Source organism: Amia ocellicauda, chromosome 23 (assembly GCF_036373705.1).
Source record: "Amia ocellicauda isolate fAmiCal2 chromosome 23, fAmiCal2.hap1, whole genome shotgun sequence".
NCBI lineage: Eukaryota > Metazoa > Chordata > Actinopteri > Amiiformes > Amiidae > Amia > Amia ocellicauda.
The window spans coordinates 12049633-12073655 of record NC_089872.1 but is presented as its reverse complement, the minus strand read 5'-3'; the positions used below and the strand labels follow the sequence as shown (position 1 = coordinate 12073655).

General features: G+C 37.8%; 2 protein-coding genes across 2 annotated transcripts in view; one reads left to right on the top strand and one right to left on the bottom strand.

The window, feature by feature from the left end:
- Positions 1-2956: 2956 nt before the first annotated feature.
- bfsp1 (beaded filament structural protein 1) lies at positions 2957-13386 on the top strand. The gene is made up of 8 exons (XM_066696689.1): positions 2957-3495; positions 4274-4334; positions 4752-4847; positions 6091-6183; positions 6952-7065; positions 10589-10809; positions 11440-11531; positions 12127-13386. The coding sequence occupies exons 1-8, from the start codon at positions 3125-3127 to the stop codon at positions 13080-13082; spliced, it is 2004 nt and encodes a 667-aa protein (XP_066552786.1). The 5' UTR covers positions 2957-3124; the 3' UTR covers positions 13083-13386.
- A 343-nt stretch (positions 13387-13729) lies between these two features.
- pcsk2 (proprotein convertase subtilisin/kexin type 2) overlaps positions 13730-24023 on the bottom strand; it is a 36903-nt gene continuing 26609 nt past the window's right edge. Inside the window, exons 10-12 of the mRNA XM_066696865.1 lie at positions 23454-23554; positions 21451-21678; positions 13730-15951 (exon numbers count right to left, since the gene is read on the bottom strand). Coding sequence (XP_066552962.1) covers positions 15465-15951; positions 21451-21678; positions 23454-23554 — 816 coding nt within the window. The 3' untranslated portion in view covers positions 13730-15464. The remainder of the gene's footprint in view (positions 15952-21450; positions 21679-23453; positions 23555-24023) is intronic.

Here is a 24023-nt window from a genome sequence, read left to right as displayed (position 1 = left end):
CTTGGGGTCTCGGGGTGTGGTAGCTCAGCTATTCAACTGTTTGCAGCCCTCAACTTAATTCTCTGCTTCATCATGCAATAAACATATTTGCTGTACACATGACCACTGTCTCCTTGGTGTCTAAACCCCGCAGCACAGGAAACTCAAAATTAATAAATGAGACAATTGAATGTAGGCTCTTAGCTAGTAGGTGCTTTTTCAGTTCCAGTCATGTCATCTACAGATATCCGTCTCTGCCTGAACATGTTTAACCTGTTGAAGCTGGGCACAAATATACTATAATCTGGATCAAAACTTCAACAGTTAATATTCATAGGGGAGTTGAGTAAGATAACTAACATAAAACAAATGAGTACCACCAAGCTGGTGTCTAATTCAAAACCTATTAGTTGGCAGGTAAATACAATTTCAAATTATCTTGAATGAATGTTAACTTCATTTGAAGTCAGTTCGATATTGTTATCTGATTATTTTAAATGTTCCTTGGTGTCTATAATTCATTTCATTGATCATTTGTCCAAAGATCAATGTTGGAATGACTGTAGGTCAGAAGTTGAATTTTGATCACTTTTAGGTCACTGTGTTGTGTTATGGATCTAAATACCATTATTCTGCATAGGATTGTGTATTTTTGAAAGTAATTGTTTTGTAAGTGCAATGTGAACAATGGGTAATTGGGTAAAATTGGATCAGTAATTGAAAAGACAGATTCAGAGAAACATTGTGTTTTAAATCTGTACAAATTTCAGTATTTTTTAATCTTTAGGAAAATGTCAAAACACCCGCAGTGTCTGAGAGTTGGATAAATGGTCATATTCTAGTTTCTAATTTCAAAGGTTTAAAAGTACCTTTTCCACAATTGATGAGTGGGTTCAGTGAAATCAGTGTACCTCCATTTACTACACATGTAATCAGCAATAGCATGAAAAGAGAAGTCAAGGGCCTGGTTTCGGTACATGAACAAATTTAACGGTTTCATTGTGGAATCTATAAAGGAACACAAAGAATAGGCTTGAATGTGAAAAAAGAACCTCCATGTCATTACTTTTTCGCCCAAAAGCTTTTATAATTCAGGCAGCAAACGTTTATCCTTTTGAGATTAGCGAAATTAGAAATTACGACTAACAACCTTAGAGAGATCTCTGAGACTGATTTTTGTGTGTGCTGTATGCTTAAAAATACACATCTTTTTACAGGATCCTGTTTATACACTCGTAAAATGCACAGCCAAACCTTCCAATATCCTAATTACGACTCCCGCAATCGACTAAGTACTGATTTTGATTAAGCTCCAACTCCCTTTCGTGCAGAAGCAGCTGTAATTTAGCGTGTAATTATCTAGTTAGAAATGCTGAACACAAAGTTGAAACATTCCCGTTTAACTTACAATTAAGTTTTATTTTATTTTACATTTTTATAAGACCTCCATTTACATCCAATACAACACCTTCATGGGCATCTCAAGAAATCCTTACAATTTTGTTGTAAATTTACTATAGAAGCTTGTGGCAGCCAGTGGAAGTCTACTAACTGCTCCTGCATGCCTTTGAATGTATACAACATCTATCAGACAAGTATAGTCTGACCTGCCCCAGTATGAACCTGTAATACTCCCTCAGGTTCAGCACTGAGCAGCAAGCAGATTACTCATGACATGTCTAAATCCCCAAACCCGGCTGACCTCAAATGAAGCCAAGAAGGCAATGATGTTCTTGACATTGCCTGAGGCATTCCAAACTGCATCTGCATTTTACTTTGCTAATCTTTTTTGCAATACAATAAGTCCATTGGGACACATTAACATGTTAATACCTTTGGTCTGTTACATTCATATATTCCCTCCTACAAGCTTTCAGGATTCGTTTCTAGGTGGTTCATTCAAAACAAGATAAGGTGTAGAACTAAATGCAAATATTTTTCTATACAAGAAAAGATTAAAAAGAAGTTGAGAATTCTATGACTATCAATATTGAATACAGTTCAGTTTATGAATATCCAGTATTCTGCGAATTTTCATTTGGCTTGAATAAGTAGGTTATTCTTGTACTTTTAATAGGTTCATTAGGGACCAAGCTTGAACTTCTCAACAGAGGGTGCCAGCTGTATCGAATACAATACAATATCACAGGATATTTTTGAATCCATCTGTCCCTGAATTATAAAAATGTCAACGGGACTGGAGGACGTGATACAGCCCTGAAGCAAAACAGATCCAACAGATCCAACTCCATCAATGGTCTGAAAAGGAACTGGAGGCTACTGTGTTGTCAATACAATATATATGTGTCATTTGTGTCAAAGGACAGTGATTTTCTTTATATATCTTTATATAAGCTATTATTTTTTACCATTGAATCTTTATTTACTGTGAGCATCAGGCCCATACTGACTAAACAGTATAAATAATATAATAAATCATTCATCAATCATATTATAATAATTTTGTAAAACTTTACATGTCGTCATTTATTTTATATTTAAAGGGACACTCATAATGTGAGGCCCTCAGCTGTAGTTTGGTGAGTTTATGCATAATTCCAGCACTGATGCTACAAACTTAGATTGTGTTGAATTTGACATCTACATTTTAATGAAATATACCATTCAACTGGAGCACCAATATGTGCTAGTTTGACTTATGTTCTGCTGTAACATATCATAAGTTTAGTTGGACAAAAAATAAATCTAGTTCTTTCAGTGCCCATCAGCTGTAAACTGTATAAAACAACAAAAAAAAAAAGCATTGCTTGCTTTTTTCTTTTCACCCTGGGTCATATGACTTACTATAGTCACAAACAAACCCCACCAAAAACAGCTTAGTGGAAACAAAACAATTACATAACAGATCATTTGACACAGCAAAGCTCATACCATTATAATCATTTTGATAGTCGACAATGGGTCTTCTCTTTTGTGAGTTAGAACTACAATGTGCTGACAAACTCTGGAAGGAACGGACGCATGGCTGGATGGTGTGACTTTTACTTATTTTGCAGAAACACAAAGTGGCCATCCTTTAGTGTAGCATGCGGCAGTGAAGGGTGAACATCCCGGTTTTCACACATTAAAGGGGACTGAGAATATCATCAGTTTTGGGGAAGGAGAAGAATAAAGCAGGAGGGGGATGTTTAAGACAAGCTACCTGCATGAAGTGCGCAGGGAAAAATATGAACGCTCGGACACGTTTGAAGAGCAAAATGCCCCCGACGTCTCCAGTCTGGGTTCTGCCATTCAAGGATGGGAAAGTTTACAAGACTTGAACGACCGCTTCACCAAGTATATCAATCGTGCCCGTGTCTTGGAGCAGAGAAATGCCGTATTCCGGAAGCAACTGGAGACCCTCCAGAGGATGGAGGAGATCGCTGGTTTGGAGGAAGTGTTTGCCGAGCAGATCAGTGTCAATCGCCAAAGAATCCGGGAGCTGTCATCAGACCGAGCCAGGCTGGAGAGAGAACTGAAGGATGCGGAGAGGATGCTTGATGAATTCCATATCAAGTGAGTAAGGGACATCCTGGAAAGTGGTGCATACACATTGATTTGTAATATACTGGTTCATCAACATAATGTAGAATAAGGACACATGAGGGCAAAACGCTGCCAATGTTCTGGAGCTGAAGAGCAGAAGATAACTTTCCACTAAACTTGAATATTCTTGTTCTTGTTCTCACACATAACTGTGGCCAAACATTTGTGATTACATATTCCATTGCCAAAGTACTTCTAGGTGTTTCTAGAATTTTTAGGTGAGATAGGGGTGCGAATTCGTAAGAGGAACAGAGAATATTGCAGGTGTGAATTTATTTCTATTACTCATGAGGTATACTAGTAATAATCTTGTTGGTGACTTGAGTGAGTGAGAATAAGAGGTTAAAATTTTTTACAAAGTGACTAAGACAGATGTATAGGGATTTTGGAACGGGTCAGTACTAGGATAAATAAGACAGATGGGGCTGCTTAGGTTAGGACAATGGAAGATTCAGTTCAGTGGAATTGGCGAATGAGGGCCAGCACAAGGATTATACCCAGAATGGTGAAGATAGGGTGATCTTAAAGGTATGCTGAAGAATAAAGGGTTAATTTGCACAGTGCTTTCACCTGACATGGAAGTGTTTATTTCAGATTCCCTCTAAGGATATTCAAAGAAATGTATCACTATGTACCCAATGGATGGGCTTTTTATATTGTGAGACAGAACTGCTTTGGGAGACTCATTTTTTGGGCATTGATGCAGTGACGTCTAAAAAACAATTTTCTTTCCATCTGCAATTTTCAGATACAAAAATGAATGTGAATATCAACAGCAGCAACGAGGGACCCTGGAACAACTCAATAAGGTAAAGTGATAGACTGGAATTTGTATTACAATGACATTGCATTCAAAATAATTGTATCCCTCCGTGTGTTCAGAGTTATACATCAGATGCAAAGAATAAAAGACCACATTGGTATTCCTAAGGTGAACCAAAGTTTTCCCAGAGAAAAACAAACAAACAAACAACTACAACAACAGAATATAACTATAGATTTTTGGATTTTGTCCTGAGAGCAAATAAGTCTAGACCTTATCCAGTTAGTTGCAGAAAGATCCCAACTGACTAAACTGAATGACCAATCTCAATCTAAATTAACTCTAATTTAATTTAATTAAGCTAATTCAGATTAATAGGACAGTTACCTTTGTATGTGATTGATATGCATTTGAATGTGGTTTATTCATGTGTTTGCTTGTTTGTTTGTTTGTTGTATTCCAGGAGGCTGACGATGCTTTGTTGAGGAACTTGGAACTTCAGATACAATCCCAGTTTCTGCAGGACGATATAAATGCCACTAAAGATAGACACAGAAAGGTAGGCTGTTGACTAAGTTTGCATCTATTCATGTGTGTTGCCATAGTGCCAGTAAATCAAGTATTATTCCATATTAACCAACCTCAGGCTCTGCTGAGCTTCCATTGGATTGAATCATATTAACCATGCTTAAATATTGATTAATGCTAAACCCCTTCACTTGTCATTCCTTCTTTAATGTATCTTCCTAATTTGCAATATTAATTGAGGAATACATCGCTTTCATTTGATGTTCAGCGTGGAAGAACTAAAACTGGACAGAAACGTTATTCAAAACCCTAACACTGTGGGAGTTTAGTTTTATTAAACACCTGCGACACATCTGTACATTAATCTTTGTTCACATCAATGCATTGTAAGTTAATGGTTTGAGGGAAGTAATGATTAAAATGTAAGTTATTCGTCCCCCCCATTAATTTCGATAAGAGGTGGGTTGGTTAATGATCAGGGTCTTTAAAACATAAGTTGGGTATAGAGCTTGTGACAGAAATACTGCTTCTTTTCTTTTTTTTTTTACTTAAGTGTTTCTCTAAATAAACCACTCACAATTATTGAAATCTGGTTCGGTCATAAAGTGGCAGGTTTCACCTTTCTGTTCAGAGCACAATTCATGGCAGGGCAGCTCTTGAAAACCTTTTCACAAAATTGAGTTAGAGCTCCTGTCATTAATCTCAGATTGAACGCCAGTCAAGTCTGTTCACTGTTCACTCATTAGATAAGAAGCATGAAAAACAGGATTTCAATATAGACGTGACTTACCTTTTGCATTTATTGTAATTTAAACCCTGAGACCAGTAATTATGTCTAATACTAATTATACCCATTCACATTCTCATGCAAATTCAAATATATTGTTTTTCAAGGCTTCTGATATATATAGTCTGTGTTTATGCTTGTTATTTTTCTTTCCTTTTTATTTTTGTTATTATTTAAGAGATATTATATAATATTTCCAAGATCCCCCCTTCACTTCTGCTTAAATATGTGCAGATTACATTGAATTAGTAATATATATTTTTTTATTTTAACTCCCTCAATACTGTGTAGTTCACCATTCATCTAAAAAAGCCCTGTTGATGAAACAATGCACAAATGTGTCTTACAGGCAGTCTTATTAAAACAAAAAAGTCTGTTCTTAAACCATAGTTAGTTCTTCACACTTGACATGACAGGAAACAATGAATTTCCCTCTGTTATTTCATTATGTTTCTCTTTGGTTGTATTCTCCGCATCCTCCTTACAGAACCTTGCAGAAATTCAAACCTATGTCAACATCCTGCATCAGATCATACAGACCACCCCTCGTGTGCCAACCATGACTGTTGGCGTATCTGAGGTAAAAAATCACTGTCATTTTCTTGAAATGTAATGCTCCCTGTGGATGCAACAGCAACCCCTGTGCCTTACTGTCTGTCTGTAGGGCTGTAGTGCCAATAATGTTAACAGCATCAGCCCATACATTTGCAATGTGTTCGTTGTTAATAATAAGTAAACTGTCTGCCAGTTCACATTTAACTGTGTAATTTACATCCATGTCTCCTCTGCTAGTCCAGGAGTTGTAGCAGTGAACTTAGCTGATTAACAGTTGGCCGTCACAAACTTAAAACATTAAATAAAGATACATAATTTGACATTGTAAATTAAAGCACACAAACAAATAAACAAACCAAAAATTTCCCGGGGGCAAGTGTTTAGCTGAAGGGTTGCTGATTTGGGTTCGGCTAATGCAATTAAATTTAGTGTCACTATCTGTTTTACTGATCCCAATATACAGTGGCACAATGATAAGTTAACATGACAGCTGAGATGTGACATAGAAAGCCTGAGGACATATTTCATAATTAAGGAAAAATGGTAACTTCCTATGATTAATTAAAATGCAAGAAAAGAAATGGGAAACATTTCAGCTGCTTTTAGAAGGAATAGTTAGTGACTGTCTCGGTGTAAATAGAAATATGTGAAAATGAGAAATCACAGCAACATAACAACTTCCTCTTACCATGTTGTCATATTTTGCTCGAGCTGTTCAGTTCCATGTGCAATGAAACTGCGACAGGAGTTTTTTTTTTTTTTTTTTACTTTTTCTGTCTGCTTTACATCCCAGGAGCAGGAGAAGTTCCTGGCACAGAGACGAGTGCCCGCCTTACAAAGCCAACTTGAAGAGTACAAGAGTGCCCTCTGTCAGCTGCAGACGCAGAAACAGAGGTTGCAGGCCGAGGTATGTAGCCATGGCAGCAGAGCAGCGTCTGTGCTCAGTTCCCTCGGTCAGCACTAGGTGTCAGCATGTGTTGGGTGTGGTGTCCTCTGAGCCACTGATGGCTAATTATAAATGTTCACAAAGCCTGGTGTGCGAATTGAGAAGGCAAACCAAACCAAAACACTACAATTGTCACTATTCACTGTTAATCTTTGCTCGGATTTGTCCTGAGGATCCCACTACAAGTGTTTGGACTGTAAAAAGACAGAGAGCAGTAGATAATATGGTCATGAGTCATGAAGGTTTTTGTGTGGGGGGGGATGGGGGGGAGTATGAAATACACCTATAGTGGATGGCTAAAAAGTATGACCCCAGTTTCTTGAAACCAGTATGATAGATCTCTGTGCTTCTGTCATGGTTTTGGCAACAATAGAACAACAATAACAAGTGATAAAAACACAAAAAAACAGAATGTGAAATAGCACTACTCGACAGCCTCTCTGCTGCATAGCTCTTGGCTTGTTCAGTAAGGACTGTTCGAGGACCCTTTGAGTTGAATTGTATAATACTGCAGTTGTAGATAGCTCCTGTTTCTTGTGTGTCCAAATCAAATGCCAGTCCCGAATAGTGCATGCTAACACACACACATTTTCCATGTAGGAGCAATGTGTGTTTACATGTATGCCTAACATGAACGCTTTGAGAACTGAAGCTTTACCGTAAATATTTAGTCTTGATGGCTCAAACACAAAGCAAAGAAGCAATACCTAAAACAGATACTGTAATCATGGATCCTGAGGAGGGAATTAAAGAGAGAGCTTTAACGAGCTTTAACGCCCTGTCACATCATATTGCACTGAGATATGAATTCTTAATTTCATTCATGTTTTCCTTTTGCAGGTAGTGTTAGAAGATCTGCCATTGCTGTCTGCCACAGTATTATTTCTTACTATTTTATTCCTTTGCAGCTTGTATATTCTGTTGTACAGTTGGTAACCCCGAAGTGGCAGCAAACAAACTATATTTGCAAATTGGGAGTTTCTTAGTCTGTAGAGCCCAAGTGTATTAAAATAAATTAGCACAGATGCAAGTTCAAAGAAGTACAAAATAACGCATTTTTCTAAAGCAACAACTAAACTAATAACACAACTAATTCATTCAAGATACTAATAGTATATATGCCTAATGTACTTTTAGGCGTTAGTGACTACAATAATTAATGAAGATGAGGGTTGATCTTAATATTAATATTGTTAGCCTGACACAAATATCTAATTGAGTTGCTATTTTGTGTTAACGAAAATCATTATATCAGTCTCATTATAAAAGATTACAAAAGATAATTAATGTACAAATTGGTTGCTATCACTTTAGATACAGACAGAGTTTAGACACAAACCAATCTACTATTAACTCCTGTTAAAGGTAGATTGAAGAGTGATTATCTTTAAGTGCACAGTGGTAATTAACTAAAATTACACACAATGTACATTTACAATCATTCTCATTAACCTCAAACATGAAATAAATGGGGATGATATCTTAACAGGTTATATCATTAATACACTGATATGATGATGCTTAATAAATGACTAATATTAAATGACAAGTGATAAGTGTTGCCATTCCCAGGCTTGTGGAGATGTTATGCATCTTTCAAGGGTGCTGGAACTGTTTCACACTTTTAGGGGTCCATCGATCAGAGGAGACTCAGTTTGCAGAAAGGGTTGCAATTAACGCTCTTTGTTTAAAAGGATTTATTTGTATGTTCCCTGTAACTTAAGGCTAGCTGTTGGATTGTCTTCATTTCTGGATTAGGAAATTACAAAGTGGTTTGTCTGAATTGGGGCCTTTCTTGGAGGTACAGAGTGCAGCATATGGAGGTAGAGTGAAGTTAGTAGCTGAAGTTCAATTGTGAATTTATCAAACTTCTTCACTCTTCGGTTCCTGTTCCAAGTCTGTTGAGTCTCTAAGCTCACAAATCTGTATTTGTGTGTGTGTGTGAACCTTTGTGAAAAAGTTTCCCCTGCTGTGAACTGAGGCCACTAGTTCTTTTCACACTTTCCTTATCTGCGGTGATTGGACAGTTCAAATTCATATGCTTTGATCTGAGGCGATGTGGTGACTCCTCGTTGGCCTTTCTAGTCAGAGGACAACCCACCACGGTCGATTGGTGTTGGCTGACCTGCTTGTGTCAACAGATTTATGACTTGATAGCCCAATCTCTCTGATGACGTTGTGCCGGAACCCCTGTTGAAATGAAGTATCCTGCTCGGCTTTGTGTTTGGGACAGGCTTTCACCTTGTTTGTATCAGCTGGTACTTATTTGTAAATATTTTAAAAAGAGGATTTTATCACCTAGCGTAGCCTATGTATATATGTATTTATGTTTTTCTCCGTTCTGTCAGTGCCATCCAGTGGCAGAAGTATCCCATTGCAAGCTCTAACCTTGAAACAATATATTAATATGTAATAAATATAACATGTTTTAGCTAATACCAGCTGACGGTTGTGATTCAATTATAATGTGAGTTTAAGCTACAGAGACTAATTAAAGCTTTCAGTTAACATTTGATCTCAGTAATGCCTGTCTACAAAGAAGAAGTCCCAGTCAGCACACACAGACTGGGGGTGGAGATTGGCATAATGCAGTTGTCCTTAATTACAGTCCATTGAGAGGCACACAGTCAACTAGTCTTCACTCCACCCAAGCTCAGTATTATGGGATCAGACTAATTAAGTTCTCTGGATCAGTTCCCCAGTCTAATGCAGATAATGATTTAAAGAGACCTAAAACCTCCCCAGGGGTTGTCCTCTCGGACCAGACTTGAGAAACACTGGACAAATGGCATTTATTAAAAGGAGAAAAAAAAGGACGTTTTGGCATTTCAGTGAGTTATTAGAGATGTATGTTACCCTAGGCAAGGGTATCAGCTAAGAAATCATTTAAAATAATAAGTTTATTATGAAGGGGACATCAGCTAAAAACATGTTTTATGCATTATGAGCTGTTTTTCAATTTGTTATAGCAAGGCTCTAATTTAGTTTTTGTGGTCGCAAAGTAACATTTCAAAACATGGTATTAGCAGTTAATTCAGCTTTCATAGCATTTCTATTATACTGTTATACCTAATCAGCAGTCATTTTTAAAGACTTCAGCTTAATTCAGCAGTTTTCATACAAGGTGTTGATGACTGTACAACAGGAATCTGAACTATTATCTGCCAGTTTTAGATGACGAAAGCCATCGATAAACCGTTTGTAGATTTGTTTGTGTTTGCAACATTCAAACTTAGTGAGAATGTTATGAAAATGCTGATGCTTGTAAATGTGCTTCAGTGTCAGTATCTTTCGCACTGAATCACTAAACACCATGAAAGCTTGTTAGAAAGCTTGTAGTAGTTGTATGAATAATGCACTTCAGAGCCAAGAAATGTGGAAGGTTGACATTGACCTTGCCAGAATTAAAAGCACTTCACCTGAAAGATGTATGAGTGGATATTCACTGAATAAATAACCGCTATTCTCTGGTGCACTCTTCCAGACTTCAATGCTGGAGCAGGCTATTAAAAACACCCAGGACAGTTACGATGACGAGATCCAGTTGTACAACGAGCAGATTGAAGCTCTCCGCAAGGAGATCGAGGAAAACGAGAGGACTTTGGAAAAATACACCAATGAGTCCCGCCATCTGGCCATGTACCAAACATCATTGGAAAACGAGCTGGAGAGATACAAGAGAATCATAGAAAATGAAGACAACAGGTACTGTAAAAACAACATGGAAATCCCATTTACTGTGCTGTTGGACATGCAATCACACAAGTGTTTTTCTTGGCTGTGTAGTGTGTGTTGTGGTTCCACTTCTGTGTTAAGTACAAGTTGTTTCTGGTGCTTGTATCATCTTCAGCTCTGAGAAATGGTAGGAACCGTTGGGTAAGTGATGAAACGCACTAAATTTGTTCTGTTTGAGGTGACCACAGGGTGGTGCTGATTCACTGCACACAGCACCGGCCGCAAATCAACCGGAGCACACCTTTCCACAAGAGAAATCAAACCCACAAGAATATACTGGTACAATTAAAATGGAAAACCATAACACTCTGCAAATGGCAAAACTTTCTATCCTCTTCAACTATTGCCACCCACTTGTTTTCAATAAACTTTAAATAATGTTAAATTTCTTCATGGATAGCTGCATCCTGTACACTTATATCACACTCTTACATAAGATTGGCCACATTTGAGGCACAGTTTACTGTGCAAACCATAAGGAGAATGTATGTTTCTTACTCTTGCTGATTAACCTTGTTGAGAATAGTCTCACAGAGATGCGATTATTTGCTAATATGATTTGACTATATACTTAATTATACGTTTTTTCTCCCTCCTCAGATTAAATTCGGCAATAATTGGAACTCCTATTACTTTGTTTACAACCAGTTACCGAAGCACTCATAGCCCCTCGGTCACCAAAAGAGGCAAAGGTAAGAAACAGGGGAGTCTTGCTGAAATCCTTTGCTCTGCAGTCATGTTGATTAAATGGTGTGGGTGAGGGAGACAGCTGCCGTAGACAGAGATTTTCCAGTGGAACCACAGCAGTGGCTGTGGGTTGACCTCGGCTTGGAGCGTTCCTTAATTTCAATATATTTTGGTTCTACACATCGAAGAAGTAAGTTGGTCATGCAATAGCATAACACACTACTAATTTTACTGAAATAAACCCCTCAGTACCTTAGGAAGGGATGCATTTATCTAAGAAACTTATTTCGCAGCAAATGTTTGTCCTATAGAATGCTGGCACCAATAGACAGTATGTGTGGCTTGGAAATTGTACAAGAATTGTAAACAAAAGTGTGTATTTGTATGGTTAAAATGTGTTAACTTCTCTGTATGTAATGTCCACATCCAAAAATCAGAAGATCAGCTTATGTTTATAGAAAAGATCAAATACAATAACTAGTTATCTGCAAAATGTATTTTTCTCAGAACATCATTATGTATTTATGAAATGAGTAAATTATCGCCACAGGCTAACGTCCAATCTCAAAATGTTATGTAAATGTCTGCTTTCTTCTGTAGACATCACCCAAGCTATGCAAGATATCACGAGTGCAAAACCCAGACAGAAGAACCTTGCCAAGAAGGTGCTGAAGAAGAAAGAGATCACCATGAAGGATGTGACGGACAGCAACAATGAGGATAAGACAGGGGACCCGAAGGACGAGCAGGCAGAGGGCATCGTAGAGGAGGAGGAAGTAAGGAGGGAAGAACAGCCCCTGCATTACCATGATGTCGCCCCCGAGGACGTGCCGGACGGGGCACAGATCAGCAAAGCATTTGACACCCTGTGTAACATCGTGAGGGAGCGGATGAGGAAGTACAAGAAGCCAGAGCCCATCGCTGACTTCTACACGAAGGGACGGTATGTGCTGGTGACGGGCGAAGCCAGCTATGTAGACCCCTTCTTCTGCTCCTCTTCGCCTTCGGCCGGCCAAGTCATCGTCACCATCAAGGACGGCATGATGGACGATGATTTCCGTGAGGACGACGGCAAGCCCAGCCCTGCTCCTCCTCCGATGCCAATGAGAAGTGGGGATGGCGAGGGGGAACATGGAAGAACGGCAGACAAGAGCAAAGACAAGGACGGAGCTGGGGGCAGAACTAGCCAGATGGGTGGCAATGGAGATCAGCCCAAGCCGACGGGCAGGAAAGACACAGGCCCAGGGGGACCTGGCCCAGCTCCAGCCCCCTGCCCACAACCCAGCGTACCCCCGAGAGACCCCGGAACTCCAGGGAGTGACTCCAAGAAAAGCAAGGACAGACACCAGGATGATACCTGCAAAAGAGACATGCCCCCCATGCCCAGAACCAGCCTCCCAGCCGACTCCATGAGCTACGAGAAAGTGGAGGTGGTGGAATCGGTGGAAAGGTTCTCCGACAACGACAGAGTGCAGGCCTACGAGGAGACGGCCATGATCGTAGAGACCATGATCGAGAAGACCAGCAAGAAGAAACATGGGGACAGAAGCTCTTAGAATCTTAGTGTCCCAGCTAGTGTTGTGCACGAGGTTGAGTAGCTTTGTTTTACACTGCTGTTGCAATTTACATTGAAGTAAAATTGGCCTTTAATGTCCGAAAACCTGGGAAAACCTGACAAACAAACAAAAACATTACAAAAGAACAAAAAAAAGCAGATGTGGTGTATAATTTGCAAAGCACAGATTTCCATTTTGTATTCATGCTGCCTGAATGATGTCATCACCTGCCCCTGAAAGAGTTTGAGTTTGCCATTGATTTAGTCAGTTATTCTTTTTTAAATTGGATTCAAATGATTTACTATGAAATGGTTTAATAAAATATGCTTCTTTCCAAAATGTTTATTTTTCATGAACGTGTCTTCCTTGTTGCATTTCAACTAAATATCTTTTGGTTTTATTTGTACCAGATAAATCTGTAGGCTACCTTCAGAAAGTTACCTTCCTGTGCACTTATAATGGTCCTACAAACCACTTCATTCTTACATCCGGATTCTTCTTCACAATGTCTCTAAATGCAAACATTTCAGATGCTACTGCAGACCAAAAAAAAGGTTCCTCACCAAAATATGTGAGCAGTACTCTGGGTGTACACCTTGTCATTGACCCTGCCTTGTTTACACAGAAATAATTCAGATTGTTTCAGATTCACTTTGTTATAATGCTGGAATAAAGCAATTTATTGATGATAAAGATTAAACTTTATCATAATCAGAAAGACTACAGTAACATAATAGGCTCATTTCATTCTATCAGAGATTGAAGAGTTTGGCAATAGTGTTACTACGTGTCACATGGTTTGTGTAGACATTTAATGGCACCATAACAATACTTAAATAAGACTTTAGTACACTCAGGTCTATAAGCATATCAGTTGTGTAAGACTCCCATTGGGGCTTGTCGAGAAATTCTGTGGCACATTGTACAAATTCAGTGCCTGCACGATTTAATCAAAGACTGAAACATACTGAAGCACTTGAACTTGGCAAGGCTCAAGTATTGTCCATATCCAGAGAAATTACAATTGGCTGAGCCGTACAGTACATTTGTTTTTCAGCTGTGAGTGCGACACACACATGTGCACATGTACGTCTCCGAAATACGGAACTCAGGAAAATTGTGACAGGCACCCCATCTTCATAAATACATTATTATTTATTTATTTTGTATCGTAATCATCATTAGTTACAAATAATAACCAAACCTGTAACAGATTAATAAAATGCCATTGCTTAACCTTGTTTTCATGGAAAAAGCCACATAATCATTTCCCTGCCTATCGACAAAGCATGTACTGGCAAAAAACAAATGGCAATGTACCACCATGCTAGTAACTTTGCTGTTCAGTAAATTACAGTCACAGGAACCTATTCTCCTTTGAACTATAAATTGCTGTTTCTGGACTTTGTTTATTGAGTTGTCCAGAGTTGATCAAAAGGTGATTATTGTGATTTAATCTCTGTGATGGGCAGTGGAATACAATGAAATACTTCCATATGGATTAACAGCCCATACGGAAAGCATTCAGAGCAGATTGGTAATTGTTTTATTCCGGTTAGTAACTGTGGTCAGAGGGGCTAAGGGGGCCAATTCCATGAAAGCAAGGTTTGTAAAGAGCCACTGCTATACAATAAACTAGATGTTGCAGTATGTGGTGCTTGTCTTTTATTTCCTGAATTCTTTTATTGGCAAACCTTTTCAATAGAAGTGTTAATTGTTTCATTTGAACAATACCCTGATGTTTTCATGCTTTACTTCCACGGCTGATTCATAAGGAACACTCTGTACAATAATTTTGTCTTAGTTACTTTGTTTTGATTTAGTTCATCTGTTTTAAACCAAACGATATCTCTCAGTGTAACCGCTACACGCAGTGGCACGTCCTTCTGAATTAGTCAAGCGTCTTAGCAAACGGCTTCACAAATTTATTGTGGGGGTACGAAATATGCTCGAGAACCACAGGCTGCAAAATTGACCACACATTTTCTTTCCATTTTTATATAAACAATATTTATCACAAAAATATAACGGAAAAAAAAATGTCACTGCTCTGTTTGCAAGATATTAAACTTTAAGTAGAAGGACACAGAGAATCATTTACAGTCACAAACTGTACAGAGGTTGCAGTGGAGGAGCAACAACATAATATCGTATATATATTGAAGTGTAAAAATAAACCGAACAAAAACAAATCAAAAGGGTTGATTTCTTTCTTTTATCTGATGATAGACTGTTGTAAATTACAATTGGTAATAATCTGGTTACAAGAAACATTCATTAAATAAGGGCTAATAAACACAGAAAGGATGTTAGAAACTTGGCTAAAGGTGTATAGAAGGGGGACTCAGGAAAGTGAAGACCAACATGCACATGACAGGAGGGCTAGTTTTTGCTCAGCAAACTCTTCAGACTTCTCTCCACGGCCTCGTCCAGTTCCTCTTCCAGCTCCTCCTTTTTGGACATGGCCAGTTTGGACTGGTAATCTCTGACGATTTGGTCTATGTAAGGGGCACTTTGTGTTCCGTGGAGCATCAGAGTCCATTCCTTGAGCACGCCTTTCTGCAGGGCCCCTCCCTCGAAGCCGACCTCCAGTACCCAGGTCCCACGGGGGTCCTCCCCCCAGGTGTGCGTGGTCATGAACGGCCACTTATCGAAGCCCACCTTGGAATCCTGGTCTCGCGGGCGCCGGCTCAGCAGGATGGACTTGGTGCCCATGGGTGAGGTCATGTTGATGTTGAGATCTCCCCTCCGGGAAGCGTTAACCGTGATCACAGCCTGGACATGCTCCAGGTAGCGGACAAAGTTGTCCTTCCCCTCACAGGCATCGGTAGTGATGGTGAGGATCAGCTTGCCGTCTGAGGGAATTTTGCTGCGGGGACAACAGAAAGGTGACATTATAAATGACATTATAAAATCTGAAACCTAAAACCATTTAAGCTTTTGATAACTCCCCATTGTCATTGATTAATAATAATAGCAGTAGTAGAACCTGGCTTTTCCTTTTCAAAACCTATATTCTCATTCCAGTTCCTTAAAATATCCCACCATGTTGACTTTTTTCAAGTGGTTGACAAATAGTAATAGAACTACTGCTCACATATGTTCAAAATTCCTCTGATCTGGACAAAACATGTTCTTCAGTGAAATAATGCAAATCTCCTTTTACTAATTCTAGTCACATAAAACATTATTAGAATTCATTCACCAAGGTTGATATTCCTTGGTTGTTTGTATTATTATTATTATTATTATTATTATTATTATTATTATTATTATTATTATTATTATTATTATTATTTATTGTGCTGTTATAGTTTGTTCAGTCTTGTATGTATTTTCAAGGGCTGTAAACATTGTGCAGATGAATAACCCTGCTTTAATTACAATTTAGTACACTGACACAATCCTCTCCAGGCTTACTCCATCCCACACAGTTTATAATTAGACAAACTAAAAGCTTAATATTTTTTGATTAAGTGTTTCTAGGCTGTGGTTTCCAAATGACAATTGTCAATATTGTTTAGAGGCAGTTGAAGAGCAAAAAGCCCCCACAGCAACTAAATATCCATCAAATGGAGCACGGATAATCAGCCCAAAGATGAAATTAATAATTTACTACACTGTTAATGCCGTTACATTTCTCAGTGTGACTTCCTTATTGATAGTTATTCTAACATTAAGTAACACTATGCTGACAGGAAACCAAGTTAGCTGGAGACACTTAACTGGCCCGAGCCTGGATAAACATTTGGTACTGACACAGAATTCTGTTAATGAATTAACATATGTGAGGGAGACGGCCTTATGAGAAAAAGGTTTCATTAAAACATGTCAAGACATTACACAAGCTTGTGAAGTTAAACAAATAATTATCGTAGCTAGGAAACAATTATTACAGTTGTTTTAATAAACTGGTGTCAAAGAAAAATAAAGAGCATCTGACTTGCAGATACAGTATTGCACGGCAACGACGACCGCCAAATAAATTACTTTTTTTTTTAAATATTACTTTTGTGATTAAAATATTCTGGAATTAGTATGGAATACCGCATTCATCCGTAAAAAAATAATAATAATTAAAAAAAAATAATAATAAAATGAAGACTTCTCACGGGATTGAATCAATTCATTTTCTCTTAAAAAACAATATAGTGTAACAAAGAAGCAAATAATGAATATGCTACAATAGTTATGAAGTTTTCCTTTTCAAGTAAGTAAATATTCTGTTTCTGATGTTTCTGAAGTGTGGGAGTCATAATGTCAGAGCATCCACATCACAGCTAAATTGCTCCCATTGGAATTGCATTCAGTACATAGTACACCACATGTCCCTGTGAGAAAATGAAAAAATCTTCAAAGAGCCCTCAGCGGAAAAATGATAGGGCTGACATGCACTTTAAATTCAGTAAACGGCAGAAGATAAGGAAACTACTGATTAAATGCTACATATATATATATATATATATATATATATATATATATATATATCATTCTATATCATTAGTCTTTCTTCCCCCAAAGCTCTCAAGATGTATTGTAAAAGCAGGAATAACAGCAATCTCTCCACTCAATATTATGTAAATCAACCTACAGGAAAACAAACAATTATTTGCGTAACCAGCCTACAGTTTAGTTTTGTTATGACCTGCATTAAAGACTGTAATTACCTTATTAATGTAGTACTTAAATGCACCATATTTGTGCATTCATTTATTATTGTGGTAATAAGAATTATACATACATTAATATTGTGATACATGTTTTTGTTTGTGCCTTTTGATGCTAGAAGAATGATATTCAAAATCATTATTTATTACTTTGTATATTAAGATCTATGGGGGAATAAATCATATTTATATGATGTATATACACTCATTCGAGCACTGACATCAAATATTAACACTTGCTTTGGATATAAATCAGCCAACAAGATAATGAGAATTGTTGACCCAAGGCCAGTGTGAGCCTATACAGTCTTCATGAGATTAATGTCTCCCAGTTTCATTGAAGGGGTCAGATCGGTATTAATAAACATGCCCTCCTACTAGATTACAGGGAGATCTCAAGTTTTGATGGTCAGATTACAATGACTGTAAAATTAACGAGGTTCTGCCCAGTTTGGCAAGAGCATTAAATCTTGAAAAGCCATCACAAATGTCATATATTCCGTTGGAAGGTTTGAGAATTAATATACATTTCGATATAAATGCAGACTAACAAAATAAAATGATTTGCTTTGATCATATTACTTTTTGATTCCATTATTAGTTCGAAATATTTCAGTAATATGGAGTACAAAAAATTAAACAATGCAGGATTGCCTGGATGGGGCTGGTTGGCTGATTGACCGGCCGGCATGAGAATGTGAAATGTGAATGCTCTCTTCTCATTGGCTGCTCCTACAATTGACCTGCTCAGACTAAACACTATAAAAGGTTTGCATGTGAGAGTAGGTTGTTCCTTATTTTAATTCACTAGAAAAAAAAGACAGAGGTTAAGCTGATAAAGGTTATATAGAATCTGAACATTTTCACATAAAGACATTCACTGAATCAAGAGTGGTGGTGCCAGCCAATTAATTTTTAAAACCATGTAGCTCAACAGTCTGACAGTTGCTATAACTGCTCAGAAATTGCTTTTCGCAGCGTGTCTCAGCCTTACAGAGATCTTGGTGCTGTTCTCACACAGCAGGATTGGACGAGGAACATGGGGGTGGCAAAGCTTTCTTCCTCTGACTACATTTTTTAATAGGCCTGTGGAAATGTGAATCAAGAAGGGGTCCATCTTACATTTTCCATAAACTTGTGTATATTTATGTATGTAGATATACATACACGCCTATCACTTGGTTCAGTTGCATACAAGTATGGTAGGAAGGGAATCTTCATATCTATAATCTGGAGACTAATTGCATTTTCCAGTGACCATTTTCAAATAAGTGTGGGGGGGGAATTGTAAGGATGTCAGCAAAGGAAATACAAAAGCTTTCAGATCAGATACAGGAGTGAGCAGACTGGGGAAATGAAATGGAATATAAATCAAGTTCATGGCCTTTCATACCGAACAATTTATTTTTTCTTCAGTGGATGAGTATTAAAGGAGAATAGGAACTCTAATATGCACCTCGTGCCACTGAGATCCTTATAGTTCTACACAATGTGGTGAAAGGCACAAGCCAACAGGGTTATAAGAAGGTGTCCTTCAAAAAAAAAATGTGGTTAATTACCTAGGAAGAGAAAATATTTGACTGGGTTTTAGAAATGGGATCATCCAATGTGCTCTTAAGTAGTGCATCAAAAGGCAGAGTGAGTGATTAGTAAGCACCTAGAAACTCAATTTAGGGATTTGAGAATACAAGTAGGGTGTGATGGAGAGGATAATGGTTCACTAAACAAAATGCCAAGCTTTAATATGGATAAATATGCTGCGAGCAAAGAGACATGCATTATCAGCATTTATATGTCTTATAGCTACAGTCTCCTCCAAAATCATTGGCACCCTTGATAAAGAGATAAAATAACACAGGTAATGAACAAATCTGGAATTGTCCAACATGTGGAATATTGTACTTTATGAGTGATTCAAGGGAATCAACCAAAAAACATTTCTCAATTTATTCCCCCCCCCCAAAAATGTCACAATTATTGGCACCCTTGTTTTCAGTCGTTGGGCCTCCTGCCCTTGCAAGGATAATGTCACTGAGTGTTTTTCTGGACTTTTCTATAAGATTTGAGAACACTTAGGCCATGCCCCAAAGACAGCATCTTAACAGATCGTTGAGATCCTTCAGTCTGTGCTTATGGACTACCCTCTTCAATTCAAACCACAAGCTGTCAATGGGTTTCAAGTCCAGACACTTAGTTGGCCATGCAAAATGTTTTTTTGTGGTCAATTAACCATTTTTAAAATGTCCTAGTCCTTGGTAGAGTTCATGATGCTTTTGAACTAAACAAAGGGACCCAAGACCAGTGGAAGCAAAACAGTCTGCATTTTGTGGATGCAATTTTGGTCACAAAGAGGCAAAACAATTTTAAGAACATTTGTACACTAACTTGTATGTCAAGATTTATTTCAAGATATTGCATTTTGAGGTTTAAATGCTTCTTATGATAAAGCACAGAGTAACTGGTTATAATATGGTGCACAATGCTGAACAAAGTGAGATTAATTCAAATTCAAAACAATTCTCATATGACTGGCTACCATTAATTCTAACATGTTGCTGTGACACTGACTTACAGTTGGGTTAAAACTTGAAGAATTGCATTTTAACTGTCAGTGAGTTTATTAACACTGCTGGCTGTATATTTACCCTAGCTTGTTTCGTCTAATTGACTATGTGTTGCTATGGTACAGTGCACTCTGCAATGAGAAGACTAATTATAGAATATGTCTGAATCAACTATACACGGGTGCATAAGCAACACACAACTGCATTAAGCCAGCATTATAAGGAAAGATATAGAAGTTATTAAGAAGCTACTTTCTGAAATTATCCAACACCTACATTATTTCAAGTAATGGGATTAGAAGGAACTTTCAATAAATAAAAATGTGATTTCAATATATTATTTGTAGACAGATGCTCTTAAGAACAAAAGCCATTTTTACAGTTAACTTATAAATACAGGCTACTGTAGTTTTGCTGTAGCATCTGTTTCAGGAAAAAAACATGAAAAAATCAGCCCCTTGCCTCCAGCCTTTGTGCCTCAATTAAATTAATATCATACTTTCTAGTTGCATTTGGGTGATAAATAGAGCATTTCAAATAATTGTGTTGTAGTATACACTGCAAAAATATTTCTGATGGGCTTTTAGCACTCTGCCGAAACAGTCAATGACCTGATTATGAGTAAGGTGAGGAAGGACTGAAATATGTATTATTTGTAACACACCGAAGACCAAAAGCTGATGTGAATATCTTGAGTGAGAGAGGGGAAACTGCACAAGGAAGGCTTTCATTTGCAGGTAGCGAGATAAAAGCCATTTGCCTCTTTCCAAACCGAGAGAACTTGGTTCACAGATAATTCACTGTGAAATTACAGAAAATGAACAGACATTCAACGAAGCATAAGAAATCCTTTAACAAAGCACTGAATACAGTTTTAGTCAATGTTAATTGCTTGACACTTTTGCCCACTAAAAAAAAAGTTTTTGAGCTCCTGGAATACACTCACAGCCTAGTCAGCAAAGCCTGAGTACCATCTTAATTAGTATGTCTTTAGCAAACATTAATGAGGATGGTCCCCAGGCAAGACCGACCATTTTGTGCAGGACTCTTGTGAATACTCCAAGGGCATTTAAGCAGATAAATGGAGAACATACATGTGTGGGTGTGTGTGAGAGAGAGATTGTCTCTCAGACTTACTGTGTTTCTTGTATTGAACCTCCAACGCAGTGGAACCTCTCTGGCACAGTCTTCCAATCTTTGGCCATTTTCACCATGCCTCCTGCATCCAGGACGCCGTACCCAAAGAGGTGGTTGAACTCTAACCCAACTCCATTTCTGCGCCATTGGTGAACCTCATCGTGGAGTTTATTCCTCTTGGAGGTCAGGACCGCCAGGTGCTGCATGTCACGCCAAGTCAGGTTCGGGCTTTGGATATCAATGAAGAAATCCAGCGTCAGAATATGAGAGATTTCATATGTGTTGAAGTCCTACTTAGTGGTAGGAGATGTGTTAGGCTAACCCAAACATCAAAGGCGAAGAAGTAAGACCACAACCAAAACAATCAATCGATATAGGCTGATGGTGATGGTGATTCACATATATTTGATGTTATTGTTATGTTATTTTTGCAACATGTCCAGCCCATTGCCATTTCATATATGTATATGTATACAGACAAAGATATTCCGATAAACTGGTTACATTTTAAGCATAATCATAGCATCAAGTATTTCCGTAATTTCATATTAAATTCTGCTTGTGATAGGAGATAATTCAGAACAAGAGTTGACTTCTCTATTACAGAAACACTCACAGAAAAAAGATTCTGTGTGAATCTTAAACTATCACATCCAATTTAAAATTGTACCACAAGCCCAGGCAACTGCATTAATACAGTAAATGTCTGATTCTAGACATCGTGAATGGCCATAGTATTTCATTCTGCTGCTTGCGCTCTGAGAGATCAATAGTGGTTAGGATCTCTACAATAGTGAAGTGTATTGGGCTGTAAAAAGGTCTCACAATCAACAACTGCTGTTTACCCACTGCCCAGCCTGCACTCCCACTCTCCCGCCAACCACATCATTATTCTGCACTAACCAAACAGGAACGTAACAAAGGACGTTCACATGATAACCCTTCACTCTGGAATCACATAGACACTACTTTCCCTGAGAGAGTAAAAATATCAACTCTACACAAAAGATAACCTCACATTCCTTTCACTCATGTGTTCTGTAATATTTAGCAATGATGTTACAGATAATATCCCATTTTCATTAAAAAATAAAGACAAATATGAGAAAGCTCCTCTAGTAGAACAGTTGCTCATTACTCTACACCTCTCCTGTAACCTTTATATACATGCAATATTATTTTTTGCAGATTGTTAGATAAAGGGAGTTGGTGCATTGGAAAAATATGATCGGTTATTAACTGTTTTAGAGTTTAAGAAGCATAATATTTATGTATATAACTGTAAGGACTCCATTAGTCTCGGATTCTTCTCACCATGACTCACTTATATGTTCCATGACTCATTTATAAAATATAACATGAAAATCTGCCACCCACCACTCGTAGCTTTGGGGCTCCACTTTAGCATATTATAGCAGTGCTTTTATTATTGCATACAGGGCATAGTCTAGTGTTCATAAAAAATTGATGTGTCCCCAAAGCAGTTAAAGTGCAAGACAAAAAGCATATATGCACATTCTCTATTAGTAACAGATGCCTATCAACATGCTGATTAGAACAAATTATGATTTCTTAACTGGCATCCAAGATGTGTCTCGATTTTGTTTGTTTTTGACCAAGAAGACCCAGTTTTGGTAACACTTTATAATGTTTCCCAGTTACAGTGTATGCACATTGTAATTACTCAGTAACTACATATAATAACAGTGTAATTGTGCATTATTGAAATGTACATAAGGTGTAAAAATGATTAACGGTTGTAACTACATTGTAACTACATTTTTAACTAATTTTTTTCTTAAATGTACACGTGATTTAGCTTATGAAAATGCAGCCAAATTAATTTACGGAAGGAGTGTGCTTCAGCTCTGGGCTCTGCATTGATGATTTGTATCTGTACCTCTGTAACACATTTTAAATGCAGCTTTTCAACGGTAATTTGCCCATGAATTTTTCAGTAGTAATTTTCCTATGTGGTGGAAAATATTGCACAGTGGTCATACTTAGCCTCCAAAGCCAAAGCAAACACGCCGGCAGCTTCTGGAGCAGCAGCAGATGTTCCAGAGTGACGCAGGGTGCAGTTTCCATATAGATCCGTCGTAGCCTGCAACAACATCACGTCAAAACCAGTTAAGTCCCAAAACAGTTAAGGAGGAACATTTAAGCCTGTTGATCTAATTGTCGGCAGAAAACAGTACAAGGATTTGCAACGGTGCTCAGACATCAATTACAATATTTTACACGCATGCAGTGACAATTCTGACAAATATTAAAAGAAATAACTAATCCCAGAAACAACATTAATCACAATATTTTCCAGGCATGCAATGGCAATTCCGGCAAAAATAACAATTAATAAATTATCCCAGAAACAACGTCGATCAGTATCTATCAAACACAACAGCAAAGGTACTGGGTGCAATTTCTAATGTATGGATTTATTGTTGAGTTCTGCTGAAACTGTATTGAACAACTGATTCAATGCATAAACCCCCCACCTTTGTGCAAGTTTCTATTTCAGTTATTAGGTTATTAGTAGCATATTACATATGGCGCCTGTGTATGGAGTAATA